This window comes from Hemicordylus capensis, chromosome 1 (assembly GCF_027244095.1).
Source record: "Hemicordylus capensis ecotype Gifberg chromosome 1, rHemCap1.1.pri, whole genome shotgun sequence".
NCBI lineage: Eukaryota > Metazoa > Chordata > Lepidosauria > Squamata > Cordylidae > Hemicordylus > Hemicordylus capensis.
In genome coordinates this window covers 245,913,108-245,938,744 of record NC_069657.1, presented here as the reverse complement: position 1 = coordinate 245,938,744, position 25,637 = coordinate 245,913,108, and the positions used below count along the sequence as shown (strand labels likewise).

General features: G+C 38.8%; 2 protein-coding genes across 15 annotated transcripts in view; one reads left to right on the top strand and one right to left on the bottom strand.

The window, feature by feature from the left end:
• Positions 1-25,637, bottom strand: part of SUPT3H (SPT3 homolog, SAGA and STAGA complex component) — a 376,915-nt gene that overhangs the window by 321,257 nt on the left and 30,021 nt on the right. Inside the window, exon 3 of one of the 8 annotated variants that reach the window (XM_053284113.1) lies at positions 4,181-4,253. The exons of the other annotated variants lie outside the window; for them this stretch is intronic. Coding sequence (XP_053140088.1) covers positions 4,181-4,203 — 23 coding nt within the window. The 5' untranslated portion in view covers positions 4,204-4,253. The remainder of the gene's footprint in view (positions 1-4,180; positions 4,254-25,637) is intronic. 8 annotated transcript variants of the gene reach the window in all.
• The window catches only part of RUNX2 (RUNX family transcription factor 2), a 366,905-nt gene continuing 343,540 nt past the window's right edge, over positions 2,273-25,637 (top strand). For 6 of the 7 annotated variants that reach the window (XM_053284100.1, XM_053284103.1, XM_053284101.1 and 3 more), the window contains exons 1-2: positions 2,273-2,395; positions 2,621-2,745. In XM_053284100.1, the coding sequence (XP_053140075.1) occupies positions 2,688-2,745 (58 nt within the window). In that variant the 5' untranslated portion in view covers positions 2,273-2,395; positions 2,621-2,687. Of the gene's footprint in view, positions 2,396-2,620; positions 2,746-25,637 lie in introns of those variants that run through there. The other variant, XM_053284099.1, reaches the window with a different exon arrangement.

Below are 25,637 nucleotides of genomic sequence, written 5' to 3'. Positions count from 1 at the left end.
CTACAAAATCAAGAGGCTACGAGAATTGTAGATTTCAATAACAAATCAAGATATAGCTTCGTCTCTCACTGAATGTTATGGCTGTTTTATATAAATTACCAACTTAAATTAAAAATACCAGCATCCTCTTCCTAAGATTAGAAGTACTTTACAAGAAATGAAGTCCAATTAAGGAAAGTATATTCCCAGATAAAATCTGCTTACTAAGATTGAAGTCCTATACATACTGACTTGGGAGTAACATTCATTGAACGCAGTAGGACTAACTCAAGTAACTGTACACAGAATCAAGCCATAAAAAGTAAACATCTAAACTTGCTATATAAAAATTGAATAATGTCTAATGTATGTACATTATCTGTATGAAAGAACTAATTGGGATAATGTGTTTGTTTTTATTATTTGGCATATATCTGTGTCACCATTCAATTAATTTGACCCTACAAGGAATTCTTTACACATGTCAGTTTAGAAATCTGATGACAGTCTTAAGTAAGGCGTGGCAGGAGGTAACACTGAGCAGAGACAGACAACTTGAGAATGTTCAGGACAACATCTCTTATTCTAAAAAGACACAAAGAATTATGTTCCAGAACAGATTAAACATAGATCTTTTTTCTCCAAGCTGTTCCAATTTTGCACCCTCCTCTTTATCCATCATTGTCGTCATCATCCCCACTTTACTGTGCTTCTCCGGAAGACACAAACCTCTCCAGATGTCATGCTCGCGCCATTTCTAGTCATTCTTCTATGTGGGAGCAAGGAGAACATCCAAATGCAATTAGAAATTCTATCTGCAAATTCTATAACACATTTAGGAAGAGCTCAGTATTTTGCTAGCAATTAGCCTAGTTCCCCAAGAATGCCATGGAAGTTATGAAGTACCAATACCTGTACCCTACAACCATTTTACCACACACACACACACACACACACACACACACACACACACACACAGGGCTGAAAGGCCAGGGATCAGACTTTTGTCAATGATGTTTCCAATTTAGTTCTAAACACAAATGAGCAAATCAAAAACGCTAACACACAATGTCTGTGCACATTATTCTTTGGTCTGCACAGTACATTGCAATTTATTTCAGAGCCTAAATTATAGACACAACACCACCTTCATTTTAACCCGCTGTGTACAACCATAGTTCAAGCTTCTGATAGATAATCATATTTTGATACATTTCAAGATGTCATATCAGTGTTCATGCCATTAAGTGCCCACATGATGCATATGCATGAGATTTGATTGTTTCACTTTCAAAGAATCATTCCCATTGAATGATGAAATCTTTTTAAGCAGTTTTTTCTTCTCCAATACATTAAGTATATAACCATTCAGCATGAACTATCACAGCCAATATCAAATATCCCCTATATTGCATCCTTGCTGTCTCCATTTTAAAATGCATAAGTCACAATATGCAGATGACAGTTCTTTATGAAACAAGGCGGGGGAGGGGGAATACTGACATATAATTGTACTTAATGTTCATTACATAAAGCTGCCAACTAGCTTTGGGAGCACGTAACCTAGACAGACATGATTTAAGGTTTGCAAAGGAATCCCCAGACTAACACTTCAGTGACAGCCAATTACTGTACAGCCCAAAACACACAGCTCTGGTAAGCAGTCTGCTAGTAGAACCTGAGGCAAGGTAGAGTTTCTTACAATGAGTTACAGATTCACAAGCAGAGGAAGACAAGAAGAAAAAGAAAAACAGAAGGAATCCAGCTACCCGGCAAATATGAAGCAGACCCCAAGATCGTGATACAATCCAAAGATGTAAATTATTGTAAATCATCACTGTTGTTCAGAATTTCACACAGACATTTGTGCCAATTCTGGTATATTTCTCCACAGACACAATAAGGAAGCAGAGAAGGTCGGGGGGTGGGGGGGGAGAGGCAGGAAAACTGGGAGAGTATAAATGAAGTTCTGCTGCCCATATGCTTTAACTGCACAGGAGTTTAGACTCTTTGAGCATTTTGTACTCTCTCCAAATCCTCATGAGTCACAAAAATTAAAAAGCTATATCCTTCTGGATGCCAGGAAGGGCCTTACCACGGGCCTTTTGTCAAACTTTTTAAAAAGGGGGGAGGAGGAAAGGAAAAGTCACAGTGTTGGGCAGTCCCACTTTACTTGACTACTATGATGTCACAAACCACATGATTCTGTCTCTCCAGTAACAGTGCTTGCAAAAAAAAAGGAGTTTTAAAAGCTTTTGCTTTTTTGGATTGTGTGAATGCTTCATTCGCCTCACAAACAACCACAGAACCACAAGTGCGGTGCAAACTTTCTCCAGAAGGACACAGCAAGAAGCCTCTGGTTTTTAAATGGTTAATCTCAACAGGTCACCAGCAGCCACCGAGACCAGCAGAGTCAGTAAGTGATCTCAAACCACAGCCTATTCAGTAATAGTAGGTCCTTCAAATATTTGCTCATTTTCTTTTTGTTTGTTTTGTTTTGTTTCCTTGCTTTTTAAATTACCAGCACTTGATTTTTATTTTATTTTTTTTGACAGAGAAGAAAAAACACAAATATAGAATCTATGCACTCCGGGCATGCTGTAAAACTAAAACAAAGCTTGGCTATGGTTTGTGATTTCAGTATAAGGCTCCAAGCAGTCTTTGCACCAGAAGATCCATCCACACACTGTGTGACCGAGGGGAGAGCTATGGCATCGAACAGTCTATTCAGCTCAGTGACACCTTGTCAGCAAAACTTCTTCTGGGGTAAGTGTTCATGCTTCCAAATACTATGAAATATTGCTGATTGTCACAAGCTGCTTGCCATTTATGTTCTGCCTTTTCCATTTTCCCCCTCTTAAAGAAGATGTCTGAATGTAATGAATATACAAGTTACCATAGCCATTCCTTTTTATACCGGAAAGCTCAGCTAATGTTAGATCGCTTTACTGTCCCCTCTACTGCTTGTGCAGCAGGTGTGCTCATCTTCTGCAATTCTCTTTGTGAGTGTGAAATATATACTTGGGAAAAGCACAGTTGTGAAGTCAGCAGATTCAAAATTTAGACTGAATATGCTGACCATCATATTGAGCACACCATATAAAAAGGACCTGAAAGAACATGCCAGCCGCTTCAGAATTCCACTTGCAAACAGGACTGATTTAAATATTTCCCAATATATGATGAAAATTGAGAACACCTATCCACACACCCCATGCAATTTTTTTATTAACACACACCAATTAGCATCCTGATCCTAACACCTTTAAGTGGAAGTAAATTTTTCAGATTTCAACTGAAGCGTATTTCCAGGTATGCTTAGAATCATGAGCTTTGCAAATGTGTATATAGAGCCCAAGATCCTGTGCATTTGTGTATGTTCTTTCCACTTAAAAAAAAAGTTCTTTATAATGCACCCAAACTGACAGGATCCAAACAATGCAATTCTAGGTAAACACACATAAGCCAAAACTGAAGCGTATTTCCAGGTATGCTTAGAATCACGAGCTTTGCAAATGTGTATATAGAGCCCAAGATCCTGTGCATTTGTGTATGTTCTTTCCACTTTAAAAAAAAGTTCTTTATAATGTACCAAAACTGACAGGATCCAGACGATGCAATTCTAGGTAAACACACATAAGCCAAAAGGCTTTTGGCATCAAAACTAGGAAGTAGCAAACAGAACAAAGATGCAGATCAGAATGATTCAAAAATTGTAGTAACATGTTTAAAGAAGTTATGTATAAAATACCTCTCAAAACAGACAATTAAAATATAAGATTAGAAGTTAGCTCTGCAGATACACTCCACCTATTTGAATATCCATCCATAACGAGAGCTTCTGAGTTGTAAAGCAGTACCTCTAGCAGCTCTTTGATCTTTCCTGTCTAAGATCAGTTTTTGAAATTATGTCAGTACATATATTAATACCACATGAAATAAAAAGATTCCCAATTTTTGTTTTAGAGTTCATGAATACAATACAGTGAATGGCTTCTCTGACCTCTATGGAGTTTGCAATACAGTTAGAATTTTGCTTCTAAAGATGTGGTAAAAAGCTTGCTTCTAAACCCAAAGGCTGTTTGTTAACCAGTGGTCAGAGAGCAATGGTTATTCCCGCATCTGAAACACTACAGAAGTCTCTGCTAAAAGCATGTGAATATTAACAGTATATAAAGAACAAAAAAAGGCAAACACTTACAATATTTTCTTAATGCTGTCCATCTTGGTTCAAAACTATGTTGGTGCTGTAAAAGCTAATGGGTTTTCTTTTCCTTCCAAGAAAAAAAAAAACCCGATTGATGCTTGAAATGCTTTCAGTGTATGTACCTACATTGAGCTTGTATTGTATCTAGTTGAAGGTTGGAGATCACTTTACCCCTCCTACTTCACACGTTTCAGCTGGCTCTTGTTTAAGCAAATGAGTCCACTGCAAATCTAACAGCACAATTAGACATGAAGCAATTGTACCCATGAAACAGAGGGACTTATTTAATTTCTGATATACTGAGACATCTGATGAATTACATAGCACTACGCCTCAAACCTACCTTCTGCAAGTTAGTCACACTAAGTTGCACTGTAATTAGGCAGTATGCTAAAATGTGAACACAAAAATCCTGAGGCTTTTTAAAATGGCAGGTAGATTTATATTTTTCCTACAAAACTTCTGCCTTAATGAAGCACAGCATAAGCGTAGCCAGACCACATTATCCCACTGTTTACAACAGGAAATACAGTTTACATGTATAGGGACTTTCTTTTGCTTTTACATCCAAAAAGAGATTATAAGAAATATAGTTGGCTAAACTTATCATAACATGTAATGCTGACTACTTAATTCATCTACTTTGGGTCATTCTTTAAGCTACCTGAAAAGTCGTGGGATATGGGCAAAGCATCTTTCCAAATGTACCACATTTAAATAAAGCCAACCAAGTGAATGTGTCCTTAGAGACACATGACACATTCATTATAAGCTATAATGAATTTTTCAGTGGAAAATTATTAATTCCTCTTGATGATTTGGCAGTAGTAATACTTAAACTAGTCTGTTTGTTTCTGTTTCATTGCTGTCTTCCAACAGAGAAGTATAGGTCAGCAGTCTTTAGTCACTTTCAGCTGATATGCGTTAATGAAGTAGTCGAATTCATATCACTGGGAATATGATTGGCATTGGTCCTGTATTAGTCACCAAGTTCAGTAATCTATCCTACTGGAGCACTAATAAATCAGAAGTTTCCCTCATCAGACATCAAAATATCAACTACCAATTAGGAAACGAACAAAGGCTGATATTGGAGAGAGAGGAAACATCTGATTTACCAGAATTTAAATCTGATGGAAGTTTCACTAACCATAAGAAGTATATCCTTGTACATTTGCTGGGGGCGGGGGGAGAAAGAGGGTCTGAATTTGCCAATAACTGTGCTCCATTTCTTGTAATAATCTGTATAATTACCACACCTATATCAATGTTTAGGCCTTGATTTACATTGTTTCAAGTTAAACTGGTTTATTTATTGTACATGTAGCAGCAATCATAAATATATATTAAATTTGAAGTAAAATTCACAATACGTTTCAAGCACAATCCACTGGGAACTTCATTTAAATGAATGGAGCAGCAGTGTTCTTATGCAGCTCTCATTCATTTCAGTGGGGCTTGTGGTGAAGAACTTCCCACTGGACTATACCCACAATTTACACCTGATCTTGCAGCACATATATAAGTGAAGAATATATATGGGATGAGGAGACCTCATTATTATTCAATGTTCATATTGTACATCCCCCACAGTTTTTATTGAAACTGCTGAAACTGTATGCAACATTTTAAGAATTGGCATACTTTATGAATTACGCTTACTTTAATTTCTCTAGTTAATCAAAAAAGGGAACATATATCATGGTGCCCTCAATATTATGCATATTCCCTGAAAACATATAATATGTATTACCAATGAGTACAATCCATGTTATTTACTTCAGGGTATTTCTACTGGAGTCAATTGGAGAACAGCGGAGTAAGGAGTACAAAAGAGAGGGCAAAATTCAAGCAATTTAGGCAAAAATATACCTGCTCTAAAATTCTGAAATCCAAAAGTGTTATGAAACTTAGGGGAAAGAAGCAATTTCAACTTCTAGATCTGCATACCATAAAATAAAGGAGACAGGCCAAACACCAGAGAGGAAGTGAAGGAGGAACAGATTCCCAGTCGCAATCCATGGCCATCCCTTCCTGCAATAGTGTTTGTATGTCATGCCTTTCACATTTATAAGCTATACGGACAACAAAATGAATTGGTTTATTTACTTGGCAATAGATATCAATATTTCCCTTACTGCTCAAGTATTCCCCAATCTGAGGGAAATTCACTCAAAAGAGAAATGTTCCAGTTAGTTAAAAGAACACCAAAATATTTGACAGTTGAGAAAGTGAAAAAACCTAATTCATTGGAGAGAGTAAGATTTTTATCAAGCATACAGGATTAATCTTTATTGAATAGAACCATTCACAAATCAAAACGTACTCGACTTCAATACTTTCATACAGCACTAATCAATTACAAACCTTTTCTAGTGATTCAAATTCCATGTGCTTTTAATTTTATATACTGGTGGTCTAAAATATAGAAATGAGGCTGAGCTTAGTCAGTCTGTATTGAAACTTTTGCTTTTTTCCAATAAATATTCATCTAGAGGTTTTCTTAAGAGAGAGCTGCTCCTATGAAGACTGTGGTAATATTTTTATACTGTACCTCCTTGTTGAAGTAAAAGGTTAGGGGTTACCAAAATACCTCAACTGTATATACAAAAAAAAAAAAGGAAAAGGTAAGTATTCACATGAAAAATCCAAGGGAACTATATTATTTATTTTTGCATTTCCTATGATTAATGATGCACCAGTGCATACTTGAAAACTGAAGTCAAAGTAGGGGTAACACCTCAAATTCCTTAAACTGGACAAATGTCAAACCTGGTAGGCTATATTAACGAGCCTACCAGAAATATTAAGATTCTACCACCCCCACTTTAATATGGTACAGCAATGCTGAACATTCTCACATATATGAGATTTCTTCAGAGGTGGTCTAATAATGGCCTAAAAATGCATTTCATAGAACACTTAGTTTTCTTTCTTAAACAGAATTGGCTTTATATATTTTCAAAGCTCAATTTTATTTTAGAATCTTCATGGCTTCAGTTCATGTAAAATGAATAAATAGGTAAACATACAATTTTCAAATGTCCACATGAGCAACATTTTGCCTACCAGATGGCAACAACAAAAATATACTAGAAGAAATAACACAAGAGAAAAACAGCCTGTTCAGGTCCAACTTGCATAGGCACTCAGCATCTAACAGTCCCTCCCTTTGCAAGTTTCTCTGTCAAACTACTAGAGGTAGAAGCACACAAGTAATACTCTTGCTATAGGTATCCATAAAAAACATACTTTTGAGCATTACAGATGACAGAACAGATTCAGAAGCCTCCTTCAAGATTACAATACAATAAACTTAAAATATCACAATACAACATTATAATAAACTGACCTATTTAGTTTGCCCTAGAGCATAAAAACAGTGAGAAAGTTTAAAATGGTAAATCCTAACACATTTTAAGCTCACTGCTTAACACATTATAGGAATCAAACATTCCCAGCACAGTTTAAAGAACTGCCAAGCATTTGCTTATATTTTAAGTGTATGTCTCAATTTTTCTCAAGAGAAACAACCGACAGACAGACAGACAGACAGACACACACACACACACACACTCAATTTGGCCCCAAAAATGTATTACTCAAGGTCCACTCCCTTGAAAACTGACTTGAAGCTTCCACTGGACAAAGTGAGGCCTTTTTTGGCTTCAAGTAAACAAATATACAGTTGGATTGTTGGTCAACAACAAATTAAGAAATGCATTTTGTTCAAGAGAACTGCTTTTGCAAAGTTTGTTAGGTTTACAATTTGACCACAAGCTTTTGTCCATCACAGCAGTATATTCAAGAGAGACTGCCTCTGCCAACAAGGCGACTGTTACCAATGGAGAAGTTACAACTGAATTATACTCTTGACAAAAGTATAACATTAGGTTGATATTAAGTTGCTTAAATCCTGCTAAAGTAGAGGCACAGCCAATCAGTGTGCAGGACTGCAGCCCCAAGTTTCTGTTTCAGTGGTGTCCCTCCACCTGAAGCTACTCACAAGGCTAGGGCTTGTTGTTTACTCCTCAGATGTTTTTGTTTTTATGTTAATGGCATCTACTTGCATAAACAAACTCTTTATAAGAAATACTACAATTTAGTAAAAAGTATGGTGCACTTAAGCTTATTGGTCTCGCACACACATAATGCTGTGCTGCTGGATCTCAGCCATTATGTTAAAACACACACACACACACACACCACACAAGCCATTAAGAATAACATTTTAAAGATGAGCATCAAAGTGACTTTTTACACACTAGTTACTGTATCATAAAGCTGTTTAACACTTCCAGGGTGGGGCGGGGGGAGACTATCCATTATCCATGCATCTGTTTCCTGCAGAAAGAGGGGCAGAAAGAGATAGTTTTCTCTACTTGACAGCAGTCAGATTACTGCCCTGAGCTTCAACATGTAGTTCTAAGTTTTCTATTTCATTACAAACTTGCCCAGGGGATTTGGAGAAATGGGAAAGGTGGGAGGGAGGAAAGAGAGAAATGTTGTACTGACTTCTAAGTATTTGTCTGTTCTGAAAGAATAACTGAAATTTTTAAATCATAAATTCTAATCTGTGCAACTATGCACGAAGATAGATTAAATGCCATTTCTAAAGCATAACACAAAAGAGTTTTCCAATTTCACCTCTGTATCAGAAAATAAATATGAAACAGTTTCATATGTATCCACACTGACTCTCCCTAAAACTGAGAATTAGCTAATCTTTAATTACATAGGATGAAGTGTTCTGTGTAACTTCTGTGTAAGTCTGCACCATCTTTCAACAGAAGAGAACTCAGTTGCAACACAGAGTAATAGCTGCCTACACTAAAATAAACAACACACTGCACTTCCTGAATAAAGTTGCTGGGGGGGGGGTTATTTATATCAGTTTTCCTGTATTTTTCAGCAGTCTATGTCCAGAATACTTTCTATCACTCAAAAACAACAAAAAACACAAAACACACACACAAACTCTTATGATTAAAGTAGAGATTAAAACCATTATTTCCTCTACTGTCTGGTTTTAAAGTAGTGATACATCCATTAAAGTCAGGCACTCTTGGAATTAACAAAAGCTTTACATTTTAACATATTAGAGCTAAAAACCCTGAGGCAGAGACATTTTGGCAGAAATTCAATACAATGGAATTTGTTGCTGAGCATTTTTGATAGATATGGGCTGCAAACAAACACACACACACACACACACACCCCTCCCTCCATGGAAGTTCAGTGGGACTTACCTTTCCCACTCATGGATTTAGGATTGTTGCTTGACATCCCAGTCTGAAATGCATTGTTTGGAAGTGAGCCCGTTTAGGAATGGCATGTAAGCCACTTACTTCGAAGCACGTTTAATGAAATCAGTGGTTCTTATTTCTAAGGAAAGCAATTTAAGGTCACTGTACAAGTGTCTTTCCATATGAATATTTAATTGTCCAAAAAGGTTAAGCACATTATCGTCAAAGCTGTTTTAAAGATAATGTGTTTAACCTTTTTTGAAAAACTAAAGAAAGCAATTTTTTAAAACAATAAAGATTAGCATGAACAGTAACTTTCTACTCTTAAAGCAAATTACATGGACTACATGTGTGCACTACTTTTTAGTGGGGGGGGCTGTTATTGCTTTGTAAGCTGCCTTGTGTGCTTCTGTATTGAGGCAGAGTAGACATGTCTTTAACAAAACATTCTGTATTTATTTTTGCAGCTATAAACCTAGTAACAGAGTTAAAACAAATAAAATGCTTTGTTCTAGAACATTTATATCCTGCTTTTTCTTCAACAATATTCAAGGCAGCGTATGCAGGGTTCCCAGGAGGTCCCCCAGACAGGCACTAAGCAGGCAGCCCTGCTTAGCTTCAGCAAAGTTTCTACCCCATGTGCCTTCAGACTTTGCCCTGGTCTTAAATACTGAGATCGTAATCCTGTTCTAGTGTTTCACATAAAGGCTATAACTAACTGTTGCAATACTTTTTGTGTTTTTCTGTGCAGATTAACACTAAGTATAGCCTTAGACCTTGGCTGTAACTCAGAAAGCTCCTTTAGGCACGCTAAGCGCTTGTAGGCACTCAGAGAGCCTTAACGGGGCATGGGGTGGGGGGAGAGCTTGCTACTGTTTCCAAAGACAAACCGGGGGGGGGGAGTACCACTGAGTGCACAGATTTTTAAACTGTACTTCATTTATTTTTTTAAGTAAATGTCAGTCTTTGCAAAGGGTTGTGCCACCTTGCTGAGATTCTTTTGTTGAGAATGCTGCAGATACATCTTTAAAAGCAGTCATGTATTAGAATGGGAACAAAGAGTATGCTGCATTGACCTTTGTTATTTTAACTGTTAGCTTATCACACTTTCTTGCCCGTAAAGAAAATGTCCAGAAGTCACAGGAATATATTTAAATGAAAGGATAGAACACATAAATACTAGGAACTGAGCTGATCAGGTTTGCGTTGTAATCTCAAAGGGTTAGAAATTTTCAGTATCTACATAATTCAGAAGCAAAAAGTGAAGCATTCTGTGTATCTTGATCACCTATGAAATTGCACATAAATACACTTCAGAAAACCATAATTGTTATATAGTGGTCCTTCCTTCTCTTTAAGTTACTGAACTGATTTTCATGATGTAGAGGAATAAGTCAGAACACAACTGGAATGCTGTTTTTCTAAGATATCAAAGGAGTTTCACAGTGCAGCACTGTGGAGCATTTGAGGAATAAATAGAGAGTTAGGGTCAGTGATGTACAATACAAGTACAAAAACAGCCTTGTAATACATAAAGGTAGTACAGGTTTGCGCTGTGTTTATTCCTCAAAATAATCAGTGCTACTCCGGTCAAATAGAACTTCACAAAGATTTGCAATAAGCAATACTAAAATTCAACTCAAATATCCTTTTGAAGCCACTTAATTGAGTGAGAAGTGTAGTGAACATAACAATGAACTTATCTAAAATGACAAGGTCCTAAAACAGTGACTGTTTATTCAGGCAGCGTAAACTAGTATACATTAGTAGAACTCTTCTCTTTTTCCCTAAAGGATTTTTTTTTAAGCATAAAGGACATTCACTTAATTTCACTGCCTTTCCAATCCACACCCAGTATGTGAGTTTAAGATGCATACTCTACTTTTGTATTACTTCACATGTCATTTAATTTCACATCACTCCTGTCACTTTTTCCCATCTAACTATAAACCAAAAGTCTTTAGAAAAAACTAAAAACTCACGACAAGAAAGTATGTTTACAGACATTTTATTAGTAAAAGTTCAGTCAGAAGAGTGATAAAAATGATAGCTTACTTCATCCTTAAAGAGTGGATTACTGGACCAAAAGCTGAGCTTCATTTTCAGACCCAAGCAAACAAATATTTCAAGCTAAACTGACTGACCTAATCAAACCATCACATTTTTAAAAAATCAAATAATTTAACTGCAAAACCTGAAGCATGAATTATTACAATAAATATTTTTGTTATTAAAATGTCAGTGTTATGATACATTAAAAAGATTTAATCAAAAAATCTAATTAAGTTTTCACATAATGAGAATGGTTAAGTTTCCATGAAGATATACAAAACAGAGAACATATTCTCCTATTTAAAACATTTATATGTTTAGTGAATTCTAGAAACATAATCTGATCAATTGTTTAAATAAATCTATGTGTGTGTGTGTGTGTGTGTGTGTGTGTGTGTGTGTGTGTGTGAGAGAGAGAGAGAGAGAGAGAGAGAGAGAGAGAGAGAGAGAGAGAGAGAGAGAGGAGTTTTCTATGTTTATGTTTACACTGGAAACTGAATATTCCAATTCTGAACAAAAATGTTGTTCTTCCCTTTTTAAAAGAAAGACATTTCAATGTTATTCAATGCTTGCATTCTTGATAAAGGTTTTCTCTAACCATTCAGTTTCCATAAACATCTAAAAAGCAAGTCTCAACAATTTGCCTCCACCTCCTTCCACAAAACAACTTAAAAATGTGTGAGCCTCAGTCTAGAATGGTTTAGACAAGACAGGAGGAGAGGACCAATATTAGAATGCTAATACAGCCTAGGCACTCATCAGTTATGAAATAGCCTAAAACAATATATGATGGGTAAAACCAGAATACATAATGAATGCACTAGCTCCTTAACAACAGACACAGTAGTTATTCAACACAAGAGGGTTGCTGGGTTGTTGTTTTTTAACAAAGTGTGATTTACAGAAGTAAAATGCAAACACCATTTGCAGAGCTCCCAAGATGTACTGAACAAACAGGGCTGAATGGCAGTTACATTTTGTCATTTATTCAGAAGCTAAAAAACAGCTGAATCAAGGTGGTAGCTTTTGGGAGTCTGACAAAATGCAACAGCATCTCGATCTCTAAGTCTCTCGCCATCCCCAAAATGTTTTAAAAGGTGCTGCTTTTTGCTTTCTCTCCCACCCCCCTCTTTCTGCTGAGTATAGCCGTTCACATACCTGAGTCTTATCAATTACTGAAGCATCTTCATCTTCCAGGATTCTAAGTCTTATATAGCATTTACAGCAAACACAGTACAATTTACATATGAATACGCAAGATTTGAAGGTCATGTTTTAATCGTCTGCATGATCAGACATTTTCAGCTAGATGATCTCGTCTAGAAGAAATATGGAATGTCTGCATACAGTAACACACCTTGAGCAAACCTTTCTGCTGCACTATAATGATCTGATCCAGAAATTCAAGTGTACCTTAAAACAACGGGCTACCTGTTCTAGCCATGCTTAAGGAATGTGGCCAAATCATTTTTATTAGTTTAACCTTTACAGGAATGCTACATATCCTCAGAGCAAAACATTTCTAACACTCATAATACGATACATCTCTGAGAAATCTAAAAAATAAATAAATTAAGATCTAAAGGGTATAAAAGACTGTCCTCCTCACTTTTCAAGATTATTTACATTTTCTAACATGTTGATTAAGAAGCCTTATTTTCATGCCTCCGTTTAGTTGCCTGGAGGGACACAGGCACGCAGTCCCCTGAATCCTGTTCCTACACAGGAACCACTGACATAAAAGGGGGCAGAGTAGGAATAGTGGTCAGCAGGCATCAGAATCCATTCACAGAGTTTCTAAGCTATCAGACTATTTTTTACAAACTTGCACCATCTAGGACCCAGAAGCCCTACTACAGACCTCAAGCCCATGTGCTTTAACCATGTGCTTGAGAACGCACTTGTTTTCATAGTCTCTGGGGAAAAGAAAGAAAGAAGCTTATCAGACTCAAGGTACTGGGCAGTCATCATACATGTCTGGCAGGCTGTGTGTGGCTTTGCCAGTTATGCAGGTCTAATCTAATATCCAACCATTTCCTTAACAAAATTTGAGCAGTAGCCCTGCTAAATAAGTATGCCTAGAACTTCAGCAAATTCTGTCAATGGAAACAGATACATCTTGCTTTTAGAGCTGTGGTGTTTATGTCTAAATACATCTTTTATCCTAGGTCTATGAATCAATCAAGAGATCTGTAAACATAGGTTTAAAAATACAGAGTTTACTGTAGCAGGGATATGAGAGAGAGAGAGAGCTCCATGCTATTAACATTCAAAAAGCATACAGAGAGGGTTGTATCTTTCTTTCTTTCCAAAATTCTACAACTGGTATTTCTATATATCTGTTCAAGCAGCCCAGACGGCTATATGTTCTCTTTCCCCCCCTCAAAAATATGTATCCTGGATACTTTTGTTGAACATTAAGGCTGATTTAGAATTCACCTCGGATCATACTCTACATACTATTATGTTTGTTACTTTCTCAAAAGCAGCAAGTCACACTTCAACACTGACAAATACGAAAGGTAACCCTGACCCCTGAAAATAAATCTAAAGTAATTTTGAGCTACCAGAATTTTATGATCTTGAAAGCTTGGTGAAATAAGGCAAGAAGCCAAAAATAAGAAATCAACTAGAGAAAACGCCTGACAGTCCATGAAATAGTGGATCTGTTCACTTACATCAGGATTTTCTAAATTGTGAGGCCAAACAGAGACCACTAAGAGAATGACTGAGGGATATGAGAAAGGTGATAAAAAAAGCTAAAGCCAAATGGAGCATCATGGAACAAGGGGGTGGTACTACTTCAGCTTGATAGCTCAAGCTGTAGTCAGCAGCTTCAAGCTTGAATCCCCCCACACACACACACATATACACACACTTCTCTTCACAGAGCAATAAGCATGTTAGGGAGAAAGCCCAGATAAAAAATGTCTTCCCTTGGTATGTTAGCTTTCCACATGCAGGGAACCACCACCAATCTGAAGCTGTACAGTTCTAGAATTGCACAAGAAGAGTACTCTAAACCAGAATGACAAACCAAACAAAATAACCCAACATGAAGAGTACAACACAATATAAATGCTAAATTAAACAAAGCATGTTAATGAAAAAGTTCACATTAAAACAATGATCATATGATTCAAAAGTTAGTACATGCTATTCTGCACATTTGAATTGACTTTACCCACTGGTGTTCATTCTAAAGCAAGAATTGATGTATTTTTTAATATAGGTAGTATGCAACTTGCACCCATCATTTCATTCCATACCATAACAAATGGGCAAGTATACCTTCAAATCAAAAAGTGTACACATGTTTGAACTGATCCCATAATAGGATGAATTGATGGGGTTCAAATTGTTCAAGTAACAGAACTGGTTACACCCAACTACAACTTGTTCTTCATTGCTCTTATGTGTTCCTGTGATATTCCTCCTGTGTTTTCTGTATGTAAATTGTTCCTTTTCCCAGGATCAGTGGCTCACATACCGTAACAGCATTCCAGGGGTATTTTACACACTACTGGGGGTGGGGGGTGCTGCATCTTCCAAATACAACTTGCATTAGCGCACATTAACTCCCTCGTGGAATTTCAGCAACTGTGCAAGTGTGCTCTAGAACACCTTGCATTTGGAAGATACAACATCACCCACACTGTGAACCACTGGTTGCTCCTTTGGGGAGCGTGTGTGTTTGTTTTAACTGCACAAATACAACGGCATTCCACCATGGCATGTAAGCCCCAGGAGGGGAGGGGAGCGAACAGCTTTGGGATGCTTCTGTGGGTAACATACCCCTCAGTGTGTCTTGGTGCACCTGTAACAGCAAATCAAGGCTTGGCCACTTGTGCCTGAGTCTCAGACACATGTTCTTCTTGCTTCCCTGTGCACTTTGTTTCCCTCCCTCATTTCCTTATTTGTGAAAGTCGTAGCTTACCTGTAAACTGGAACTGAAAACCATATTTAAACTATGATCTCAAGTTCTGATTTGCAGACAAGGTTCAGACACATCAGCATGCTATAGCTTCTGCAAACAAAGTGAGGGAGGAAAATGGAGTGCGGCGGAGGAGGAGGAGGAGGAGGAGGAGGAGGGAGTACCCAAGGCTTAGACACAATATCTCTCCATGTTTGGCTATTGCACATGAACCAAGTCAATGGGTTTATTGGTGGGGATTGTTGCATGCAAGGTGATGATGTTCTGTGGCTGAGGTTAGGAACACTCTTGACTGTTTGTCAAGGGCAAAATGAGGGACATTTGACCTCTTGAAATAAGGAATTGTTATGTAAAGAATATCTAATGTGGAACGACCTGAAACATGGGCTGCTACCAGCTATCAGCATCATGTTCAGGTACATATTGTATGAAAGACAGCTGACACAATATATTCTCATTGGTATGGAGCTCAGAAAAAAAAATTCTGTAGAAACGAAAGGGAAGCATAACCCTGAGCCACTTACGTAGCTGTCCAAAGTGAAGTGTATTTCTACAAATACACTTACAAAACAATACAATGGTGATGAGAATTCAATTGAGCTAAGATGCTAAGCCTCTAATCAAAACGTGCTTATCTGCACGCCAAAAAGAAAGTATCCTGATAACAACTGCAAAGGTTGTGCAAGTTATCATGGGCTAATTTTGATTACAGAGAATTTCAAACACTAGAAACAAGAAGCCTGAAATGTTTACATGATCAGTTATCCAATGATGAAATAGAATCACATCAAGAGGTTCTGGTTTTATCTGGTTTTGTCTCCTGCAACTCATCTGTTTTCTGAGCGATGCAAATCAGCGTTCTAATGAGTTGTTATACCAGCATAATAGAAGATGTTTTAAAACCTTAGGAAATTACTTTTAGTTGTCCTAGTCTCTGAAATTTAAATCTTGGAGACCGGTCTCACAATCGTGAGAAGGGCCGAAGGGTGGGGGGCAGGGGAGGACTGCTTACCTTCCCTACAGATGACTATTGCATGGCACAACAATCCTCCACAGCTCCCCGCAGCATGGAGGGGTCAAGAGCCTGAATGCATTGTCCCGGCCCTCAGAAATCCCATAATGCACCGTGCAAGTGTGTGGTGCATTGTGGGGATCCCCGCAGCAATGGGCAGGCACCCATCACTGCTACAGCACCAGCTAAAAGCAGCTGGCACTGCAGACAATTTTAAAAATGGGGCTAAGGGAGTACTTATTATTATTATTATTATATTTATATTTATATCCCGCTCTTCCTCCAAGGAGCCCAGAGTGGTGTACTACATAGTTGAGTTTCTCTTTCACAACAACCCTGTGAAGTAGGTTAGGCTGAGAGAGAAGTGACTGGCCCAGAGTCACCCAGCAAGTACCATGGCTGAATGGGGATTTGAACTCGGGTGTCCCCGGTCCTAGTCCAGCACTCTAACCACTATACCACTTGCTCCCTGAACCTCCTTTAAGATACCCTCTAAGGTGGGTTTGCCACCACCGCCACCACACCAGCAGCAGGTCAACTCCCATGGGTTCAAGAGCAGGCTTGGCTGCGCATGTGAACAACTTCTTGATCTGAAATTTTAAAAAATGTCATCTACAAACACCAGAACTCTCAGCCATTCAGATTAAGCCTGCCAACATGGATAGCAAAAACCGTGACTGGAACCCCTCTAAAAGTTAGTTATGGATCTTCTTAATATAAACAATTTATTATAAATACAAGTGATAAAAGCTTTTCACACAGACAAAACCAGGTAGGGTGGCTAGGCCAAAAACCACCACTGAATATATGTGTGAATGTCCACTTACCAATCAGTATTGACAAAAAGAAAATAACAGGTGGAATCAAATGTTCCATTTGGCATATAAACTACTCAATATATTGGATGCAATTCAATAAATGTTGACAAGACAGTCCAAAGTAACAAAAGCAAGTGTTTTTATTAGTAATTTAGTGTTTAATTATATTTCTGTCTACTGTATATTTTACCATACAGTACACTTTAAGTGGCGCAGCAAGGAAATTCTTGACTAACAAGCAGAAGTTGCCGGTTCAAATCCTCACTGGTACTATATCAGGCAGCAGCAACATAGGAAGATGCTGAAAGGCATCATCTCATACTGTGCAGGAGGAGACAATGGTAACCCCCCTCCTGTATTCTACCAAAGAAAACCACAGGGCTCTGTGGGCACCAGGAGTCAAAATCAACTTGACGGCACGCTTTATCATTACTCCTTGTATGCTAAAGAGCATCATGTACAGCCCAATGCATTCTTCAGAGAATGCTAGTGAGAGCTCTCCCCCCCCCCCCACCTCCAGGGGTAAACAGAAATCCTCTGGGGAGTAGCAATCTGGATCAGGGCCATGGCAGGGCAAAGGGGTAATGCCCCTTTTCCTAATATCATACCTGCAATGTGAAGAGGTCCAATTCAAACAGCACTTTCATAAGAACTAGTCCCTAATCCAAGGCTGCATAACTTCTGTCCTCCTGCAGATGTTGGAATACAACTACCATCATTCCTTAATAATGGCCACTATGGCTGGGAGTTATAGTCCAACAATAGCTGAAGGCCAAAGTTGCACATCCCTGCCATAATCTATACCTGTGCTGCCAAATTCCAAATAGCCACAGGTGGGTTTGTACTACAGATTTTTGTTTGCCTATGGCTTCTATAACATAAGATACTTCCAAATGATCCATTTGTTCCCAAGCCCATTAAAGGGGGGGGGAGGAATGTTGCCTGCAGAGTGACCTGCATTTTGTTTTAATCAAAGCTACCTGCAGGTGCAACTAAGAGACAGTGCAGCCATGGTTAAGAAATCGTAGGCAGGCCACAGGATCACCCACTCCACCAGCCCCTTACCTTTTGGAACAAATCCTTCCTTCCTGCTTAGCTGCCATTTTACTGGTAGTAAGACTGATCACAATTAAGGCTAGTTGGAGTTCGCACTCAAACTGGACCCAAGACTTGGTTTTTCAATCACAACTGGATGCATGGTGCACTAGAACTGTTTGGCACAGGGAGGATAAAAGCAAGGACCACTCTTCTAATCAAAATCATTTCAATCGTAACTAATATTCTACACTGACTGCAATTCCATGAAAGAAAAAGCATACAAATGACATGTAGATTGTTCTGTGTAACAAATATATAATAGAACTGCCTGTGAAGGACATTAGTCATGTTTTAAACAGCCATCATTTTCAGCATACTAGTTCTAATAAGTTGAAAGTGAGGGTTGTTTCAAACATGACTAACATCTGTACAAAGAGACTCCTTACTACTTCATACCTATCCATCCAGGTGATCAATCTGGCACTAAAGCAGTGAATCATTGTCAGGGAAGGAAAAGTCTAGCAGCCATGCAAAGAGGTTCTCATACTGTACAGTAGTAAGAAACTGTAGAGCTTTCAAGTGTGCTGAGAATAACTTATGAGACTCATCTTCAGTCCAAAAACTAATTCCCACTGGGCTTGTTTTGCATTTTTAAAGTTGAAAACCACCTGAAATGTACTTTTGCAACTCCAGCTATAACAGGTGGAGTGGTTTCCAAACGTTTTAACCCCAGAGAGACTATCTGTCGTTTTATGATTCACTGTAAATGAGCACAAGCGTCTCAAATTCTCTAAGACAGCAAGGAAATAACCAATACATTATGAATGCCAAAGAAATAAAACTATTAGAGATTACTCATATTGTACTGTAAAAAGATACCTAGTGCTCTTGATACCTGTCCGCTTACATTTCTATAAAGCACCACAGTTGCAGAGGGAAACAGCAAAATGCCAGGTGCAGTGGAGAGTTTTATGTAAAATCATTTTCTTCAAAGAAAAAAATAATGTGCTTGACAGCAATGCATCAATGGTAATAGCCATATAACACAGAAGACAAACAGAAAAGGAAAATTTACATTTGCAGCAAAGTCCACTGCTCAAAAAAAAAAGTTATGCAAGTTATGGTTCAAAATTTTACTTTGTTTTTAAATTCATTTGCTAATGAATGCTCGGTGTCCTCAAAATCTCCAGCGATTCCATCACTTCCCTGGTCCACTTGTCCCAAGGGTCAGCTGTAGGTGCAGTCCAGATTGGTTGTCAATATCTCCTCTTAAACCTGCTGTGCTGCAGTTAACACACAGAGGCCGGTCTCACGATCTGTGAGACCCATTTTTGGCGAAACTGCAGACAATCCCTGCAGGAGCCCTGGGCAGCCGTATCGGCCGCCCACACGATTGCCAACTCCATGACGGAGCCGGTGGGGGCTGGGGGGAGCAGGGGCCAATTGGCCCCCGCAAGCTCCAGCATGCCCTGCGCAAGCGCACAGGGCATGCTGGCGAGACCCCCGGAGTTGGGAGACGGCTTTTCACAATCCGATAGCCACGGCTACTCATGATCCGATAGCCCGGGTTTGCGGAGCGGGGCGGGCTACCAAAGGGGAGGGCTACCAATGCAAGTTACCTGCTGGAGAACCACTGGGCTCGCAGCCGAGCCCGGTGGTTCTTGCGCTCGGGAAAAATCGGGCTAGGCTTTCCTAGCCCGATTTTTCCCAATCATGGGAATAGCCCCACACAGTTCATCTTCCATTCAACAGACTTGTAAATAGCTGCTTGCCTTGTCATGCAACCCGCCCCACCTCCACTAAGTTAGATCTTCTTTCCAAAACTCAATGGGAAAAACACACAGAGGTCCTTCACACAATCAAAAACTGTGTTCTACCCAGATATAGGAGCTGTGTGTTCAGTTGTGTGGAAGCAAAGTTAGAGGGAAACCATGGAAGTGATTGTATGGAAGCAAGTCAGGAGGAAAAGCTAACCAGGTTTTCCTCTAACCTTGCTTCGACACAACCAAAAACTAGAAGCGCACACAGCTACCAAACCCAGGTAGAACACAGTTTTCAATTGTGTGGATAACCTCTTATTTGAGGTTCTCACACAGGCCATTATCTTTTGCAAAGATATTACCGGTCTTCCTCTCTACAGAAAAGTTTGAATGCAATAACAGTAACAATATTACAGAATGGGGGAACGAAGAGATGAGACCTAAACAGTTTTCCAGCCCCAAGGTTTTTCCACATTGTATAGTGATCAGTTTCTACACAGGGATATGTTGAACAGTGTAAGCTGTTAATCAGCTGCAACCTGTCATCCATTGTAAGCATGACAAAATAAAAACTTTAGTTAAATACGTATTCAAATCAACAGCGGAACTATAAAATACATCATACTCTTCTGCTTACCAGTACCTTTGAAATTAACATTACCAGCATATTCTACATTTCTTCTTATTTTGCGCATGAAACCCTTTATCATTTTAGCTGATCTCCTCAAGAGCTTTGCCTATTTGCTTTTATTATTTTAAAAATGTGGGGATCTTGGAAAGTTTCTGAGACTTGACGGGAGTTCACCACTATTACTACCACCCCCCACAAAAAAATGCCATAGTCCCGATCCAGCAGCCGCTTACTAAATAAAGAAGCATGTTAGCCCTAATCACATGCTTAGCGGAATATCTAGTTTTATCCCTAACTGTGCCATTGACTTGAAATGGATTGTCTCCAACGTCTTACATGCATTGCTTCTATTCATAAAATGCAGAGTGGAATTTTACCATTTTGTAAAACCATAGTGGCACAATTTCAAACATCACATCTGAATGAAGGGGCCATAGCCAAGTGGTATAGCATATGCTTTATATGCAGAAAATCCCACACACTCTCCAGTTAAAGTATCTCAGGGAGGAGAACTGCTAAAGGACTTTGCCAAGACCCCAGACAGCCACTGCCAGTAAGGTGATATGGTAAGATACAATATGGTGGCTTCATATGTTCAGAGATTGGTAAAATGCCACAGGTTTTGTACAGGTTCTCTCACTTCCCTCCTTGCTTGTGAATTCCCCCCACCCTCCTTAGTTTGCTATAACTACAGTTTAGTGTTTCTTTTGGTTAACCAGAATTGCCTATAAACCATCACTTGAAGTGAAGTTACAGACCATGGTTTGGGGCAATCCGAAATAGTTCGAATGCACACTTAACATTAAGCTGTGGTTATCAAAGAGGGGATGTGGAAATATGAGGATCTACATCACATTCCCAATTTTCAAGCCATGGTTTAGTGAATGTGACATATGAATTGAGCCATTGATAACTAATTTCAAATTATAGCTTACTAAAATTTTGATAGTGTTTTTCTACCTAAAGTTATCCCAAGACAAAAAGAACTAATTTATTTTCATGATCAAACGGCTCATCACTAGAAGGGATGAATGGGGAAAGGGTAGTGCCTGTGACTAATTAGAGCAAGAACAAGTAGATTTCAGGCTTGCATGATCCTCCCCCCCCCCCCCACCACCACCTTTAGCACACTAGAATCACATGCTTGGGTCAGTCACCAATGTTGGGTCACCAAGCAAGCATGAAGAAACAATAATTTCACTGTTAAGACATCACTAATTCAAGTTAAGCGATTTCTAATATTGCAGAAGTCTTAATCAAGGACAAAATTAATGTTTTGTGGAAGATCTATCTAGCATTCCACTTTCCACCATAAATTAGCCAGATGCCTCTAGGAAGCCTACAAGCAGGGCATGATTTCAAAATCCATCCACTAATTTATTCCCAGGTCTGGTAATCAAAGATATACTACCTCTAAACAAAGGAGTTTCATTTTGGGCTATTATGACTAATATAATATGCTTTTTCTCTTTGAATCTGAACCCATAAAAGTAACAGAGCATGCCAAAAAAACCCCGCTGCTTTGCATAAGTTTAGCCATATTTGTACAATATTTTTATTTATGTATTGTAAAGGAGAGACATTCCATTTCATAATTATTGCATCTTTCACCATTAGAACATGGTTCCTGACCTGGATGAGCTAGTACATAAACAGTTTTTAAATGAAACTAATTCCATGTTAATCAAGTAGTCATTAAAATAGGATTAAAAGAAACACTATTTGCCAGGTGCATCTATCCAGGAATTTTTATGACTTAGTGCAAGTGATTGAGCTACAAAACAATGAATGTTGACTACTATAGAGTAATGAAGTTATAAACGCAGGAGAGCGAGAAGCCATAAACATTCTGATTTATCACTCTCTCTTTATCACTATACTTTTCAGTGGGTGTCTTTTTTTAAAAAACCACACAATAAACAGGCTGGATTCCTTCACTCTTTTCCCAAACTAACATCCCCCCACCCCAGACAACCCAACATATAAACAGATACAGTAACAACCATTTTAACAATTACCTACATATTTACTGACTAGATGAATCATCACTCCCCTATGCTTCCACACATCAAACCCATGAAAACATCAGCAAGTAATACAAATATTTCTGTAAGGCATGATGCTTCGCTTTAGACAAATTATAAGATTACAAAAACTCAGTTACTTGCTTGAAAACAGTAGGGCTCAAATCTTTACCTCTTCCTAGAGTTTTAAACACATTACTGAAAATGGCTTCATGCTATTTAAAGTATTTTATCCCACCACACCAACCACTGGAATTTAGATTCATTACTAATAAAATGGCACTGTCTCAACGACATGCCTTTTTCACTCTGGTCAACATCAGAGAACCTGCTCTAAGTTCTTTGCTAGCACCTTCTTGGATGTGGTACCTAGGCACCAGAAACCAGAACTCCCTTCCAAAGGAGACTCCTTTGGCTTCATCAGTGTTTAGCTTTAGACCTTTAGTGAAAATGGTGGTGTGTCTAGAGGCATTATCAGCTGCATCTTTAACAAGTGGTTGGGAAAGCTGCACCTGTTTAATTTTTGATTGGACACACCCCTTCCCAGTCCAAAGCAGAGCTGAAAGACAAAAGTGTAGTGCAGGTACATTTATTGGAGCCTAATTTGTAAAGTCAGCATAATATATGACTGAATAAAAATATTTACTGCCTACGTAATGCAGAGTTTAGGACAGCCAGCTTAACTTACAATCTCCGTGATCTTTAGAGCAGGCGAGAACATGGCAAGCACCTTAACGCTTACTTAAGCAGCAGTTTTTTATAAATATTTTTATTAACTTGCTTTGTATGTGATGCATGTTATTGTTAAGTTACTTTGGCTATCAAGGCAGGATATAAATATTTCAAATAAATATACATGGAAATGTTTCACACTAACATATGTTTCTTACACTTCCTGTTTAGATCTAAAAGGGAGGCGAAAGAAACTTTATATGTGTTGTGCAATATCCTGAACATATTTATTTATTAAACATATGTTTATACCACCCAAAACACAAGTTCTCTGGGCGGTTTACAAGACAACAACCAATAAAAAGATTAACATATTTCAACAATTAAAATTTTAAAAGTTAAAACTATTAAAACACAATTAAAACAATATCTAATTAAAAGCCTGGGTGAACAAATGTGTCTTGCCTGCCCTTTCAAAAGTTGTAAGAAATGGGGAGGCTCTTATTTCAGCAGGAAGTGTGTTCCAAAGCCTCGGGGCAGCAATGGAGAAGTTCTGTCCCTAAGTAGCCACCAGACAAGCCTGTGGCAACTGCAGATAAACCTCTCCAGATGATCTCAATGGGCGGTGTGGTTCATAGCAAAGACGTTCTCTTAGATACCCAGGGCCCAAGCTGTTTAGGACTTTATGGGGTATAACCAAAACCTTGTACTTTGCCTGGAAACCTATCGGCAGCCAGTGTAGATCTTTTAAGATGGAATGATATGGTCTCTCTGAGATGACCCAGAGACCAAAGTGGCTGCCTCATTCAGGACTAACTGCAGTTTCCGGACTACGTACAAAGGCAGCCCCACATAGAGCACATTCCAGTAGTCAAGACTGGACTACTGTTCTGAGGTCATTTATCTCAAGAAACGGATGCAGCTGGCGTATCAGCCGAAGCTGAAGGCACTTCTAGCCACTGCCTCAACCTGGAACACCAGGGAGAGTTTTGTGTCCAGAAGCACCCCCAGACTGCGTACCTGTTCCTTCTGGGGAAGTGTGACCCCATACAGAACAGGAAGATCAAAATCATCTCCCGAGTTCCAAACCGACACAATAAATACCTCTGTCTTATCTGGATTCACTCTCATATAAAGCTGCGTGGTACTAAGTCATGCCATTATTCTATCAATTCCAGCACTAGCCTACACCAATGGGCAGCAGCAGCTGAAAGTCTCAGGCACGGTTTACTTTCCCAACCTGCTGCCCAAGATCCTTACAACTGACTGGAGATGCCAGGGATTGAACCCGGGCCCCCTTAGACATCCAAAGTGTGTGCCCTTTCACAGAGTTACATCATCCAGATTGCCATCTGCCATGATCACCCTGTATTACTCCAGAATCTCAGGAAAATACCTGAGTGTAAACAGAGTGTAAGACCTGCTTTGTATCAATTTCCATGTCTCTTATAAAGGAATTAAACATCAGATGCTATGTTGGTAGGGACAGGAGGAGACCCTTATAGGTCTTTCTTCCATCCCAAGAATATTCTGTTCAGGGCACATGTGCCTGAGAAAGAAGAATCACTAGCGCCACCCATCTCTCTCAATATGATTGTTTTTAAAATCAGCTGAGAATACTACACAAGCACTCTCTGTGGTTACCCTTCAATAATGGAGCTCGGCTAGGATTGCACGTTTTGTACTTTTCTGTTTCGATTTGTACCAAATCCGAATCAACCCCATTTTGTATTTTGTCCGAAATTAAGCCTTCCAAATCAACCCCGTTTTGTTTTGTATCCGAATTAATCCAAATCTGAATCCGAATTAATTCAGATTTTAAAACGGGTCACATGGTCAAAAGAGTGGGTGGGGCTTATAGTGCCCAATGAGTGGAAGTTACCACAAAAATTTCAAAGGAATTGGGCAAACTGCTGATTTTTGGTGAATTTTTGAAGTATGCCGTCTTTCAGATTTTCCCCCTTGGGTATGATGGAGGTTTCAGGAAAAGTATAGTTTCACGTGGGGGGTGGTGGCCCAGAGTGGAGTGTGGTTGGTGGTAGTACCCAGTTGATACAAGGAAGCTACCACAATTTTTTCACAGGAATTTGGCAAAGGGCTGATTTTAAAAGAATTAATGAAGTTACACGTCTTTCAGATTTTCCTCGTAGGGTATAATGGAGGTTTCTGCACTCCCGTAACTCCACTTGAGGGGCACTGGGGTGGCCCAGAGCAAGTGGCGGTGTAGTGCACATAGGGTACCAACCACCCACATTGGTTGCCAA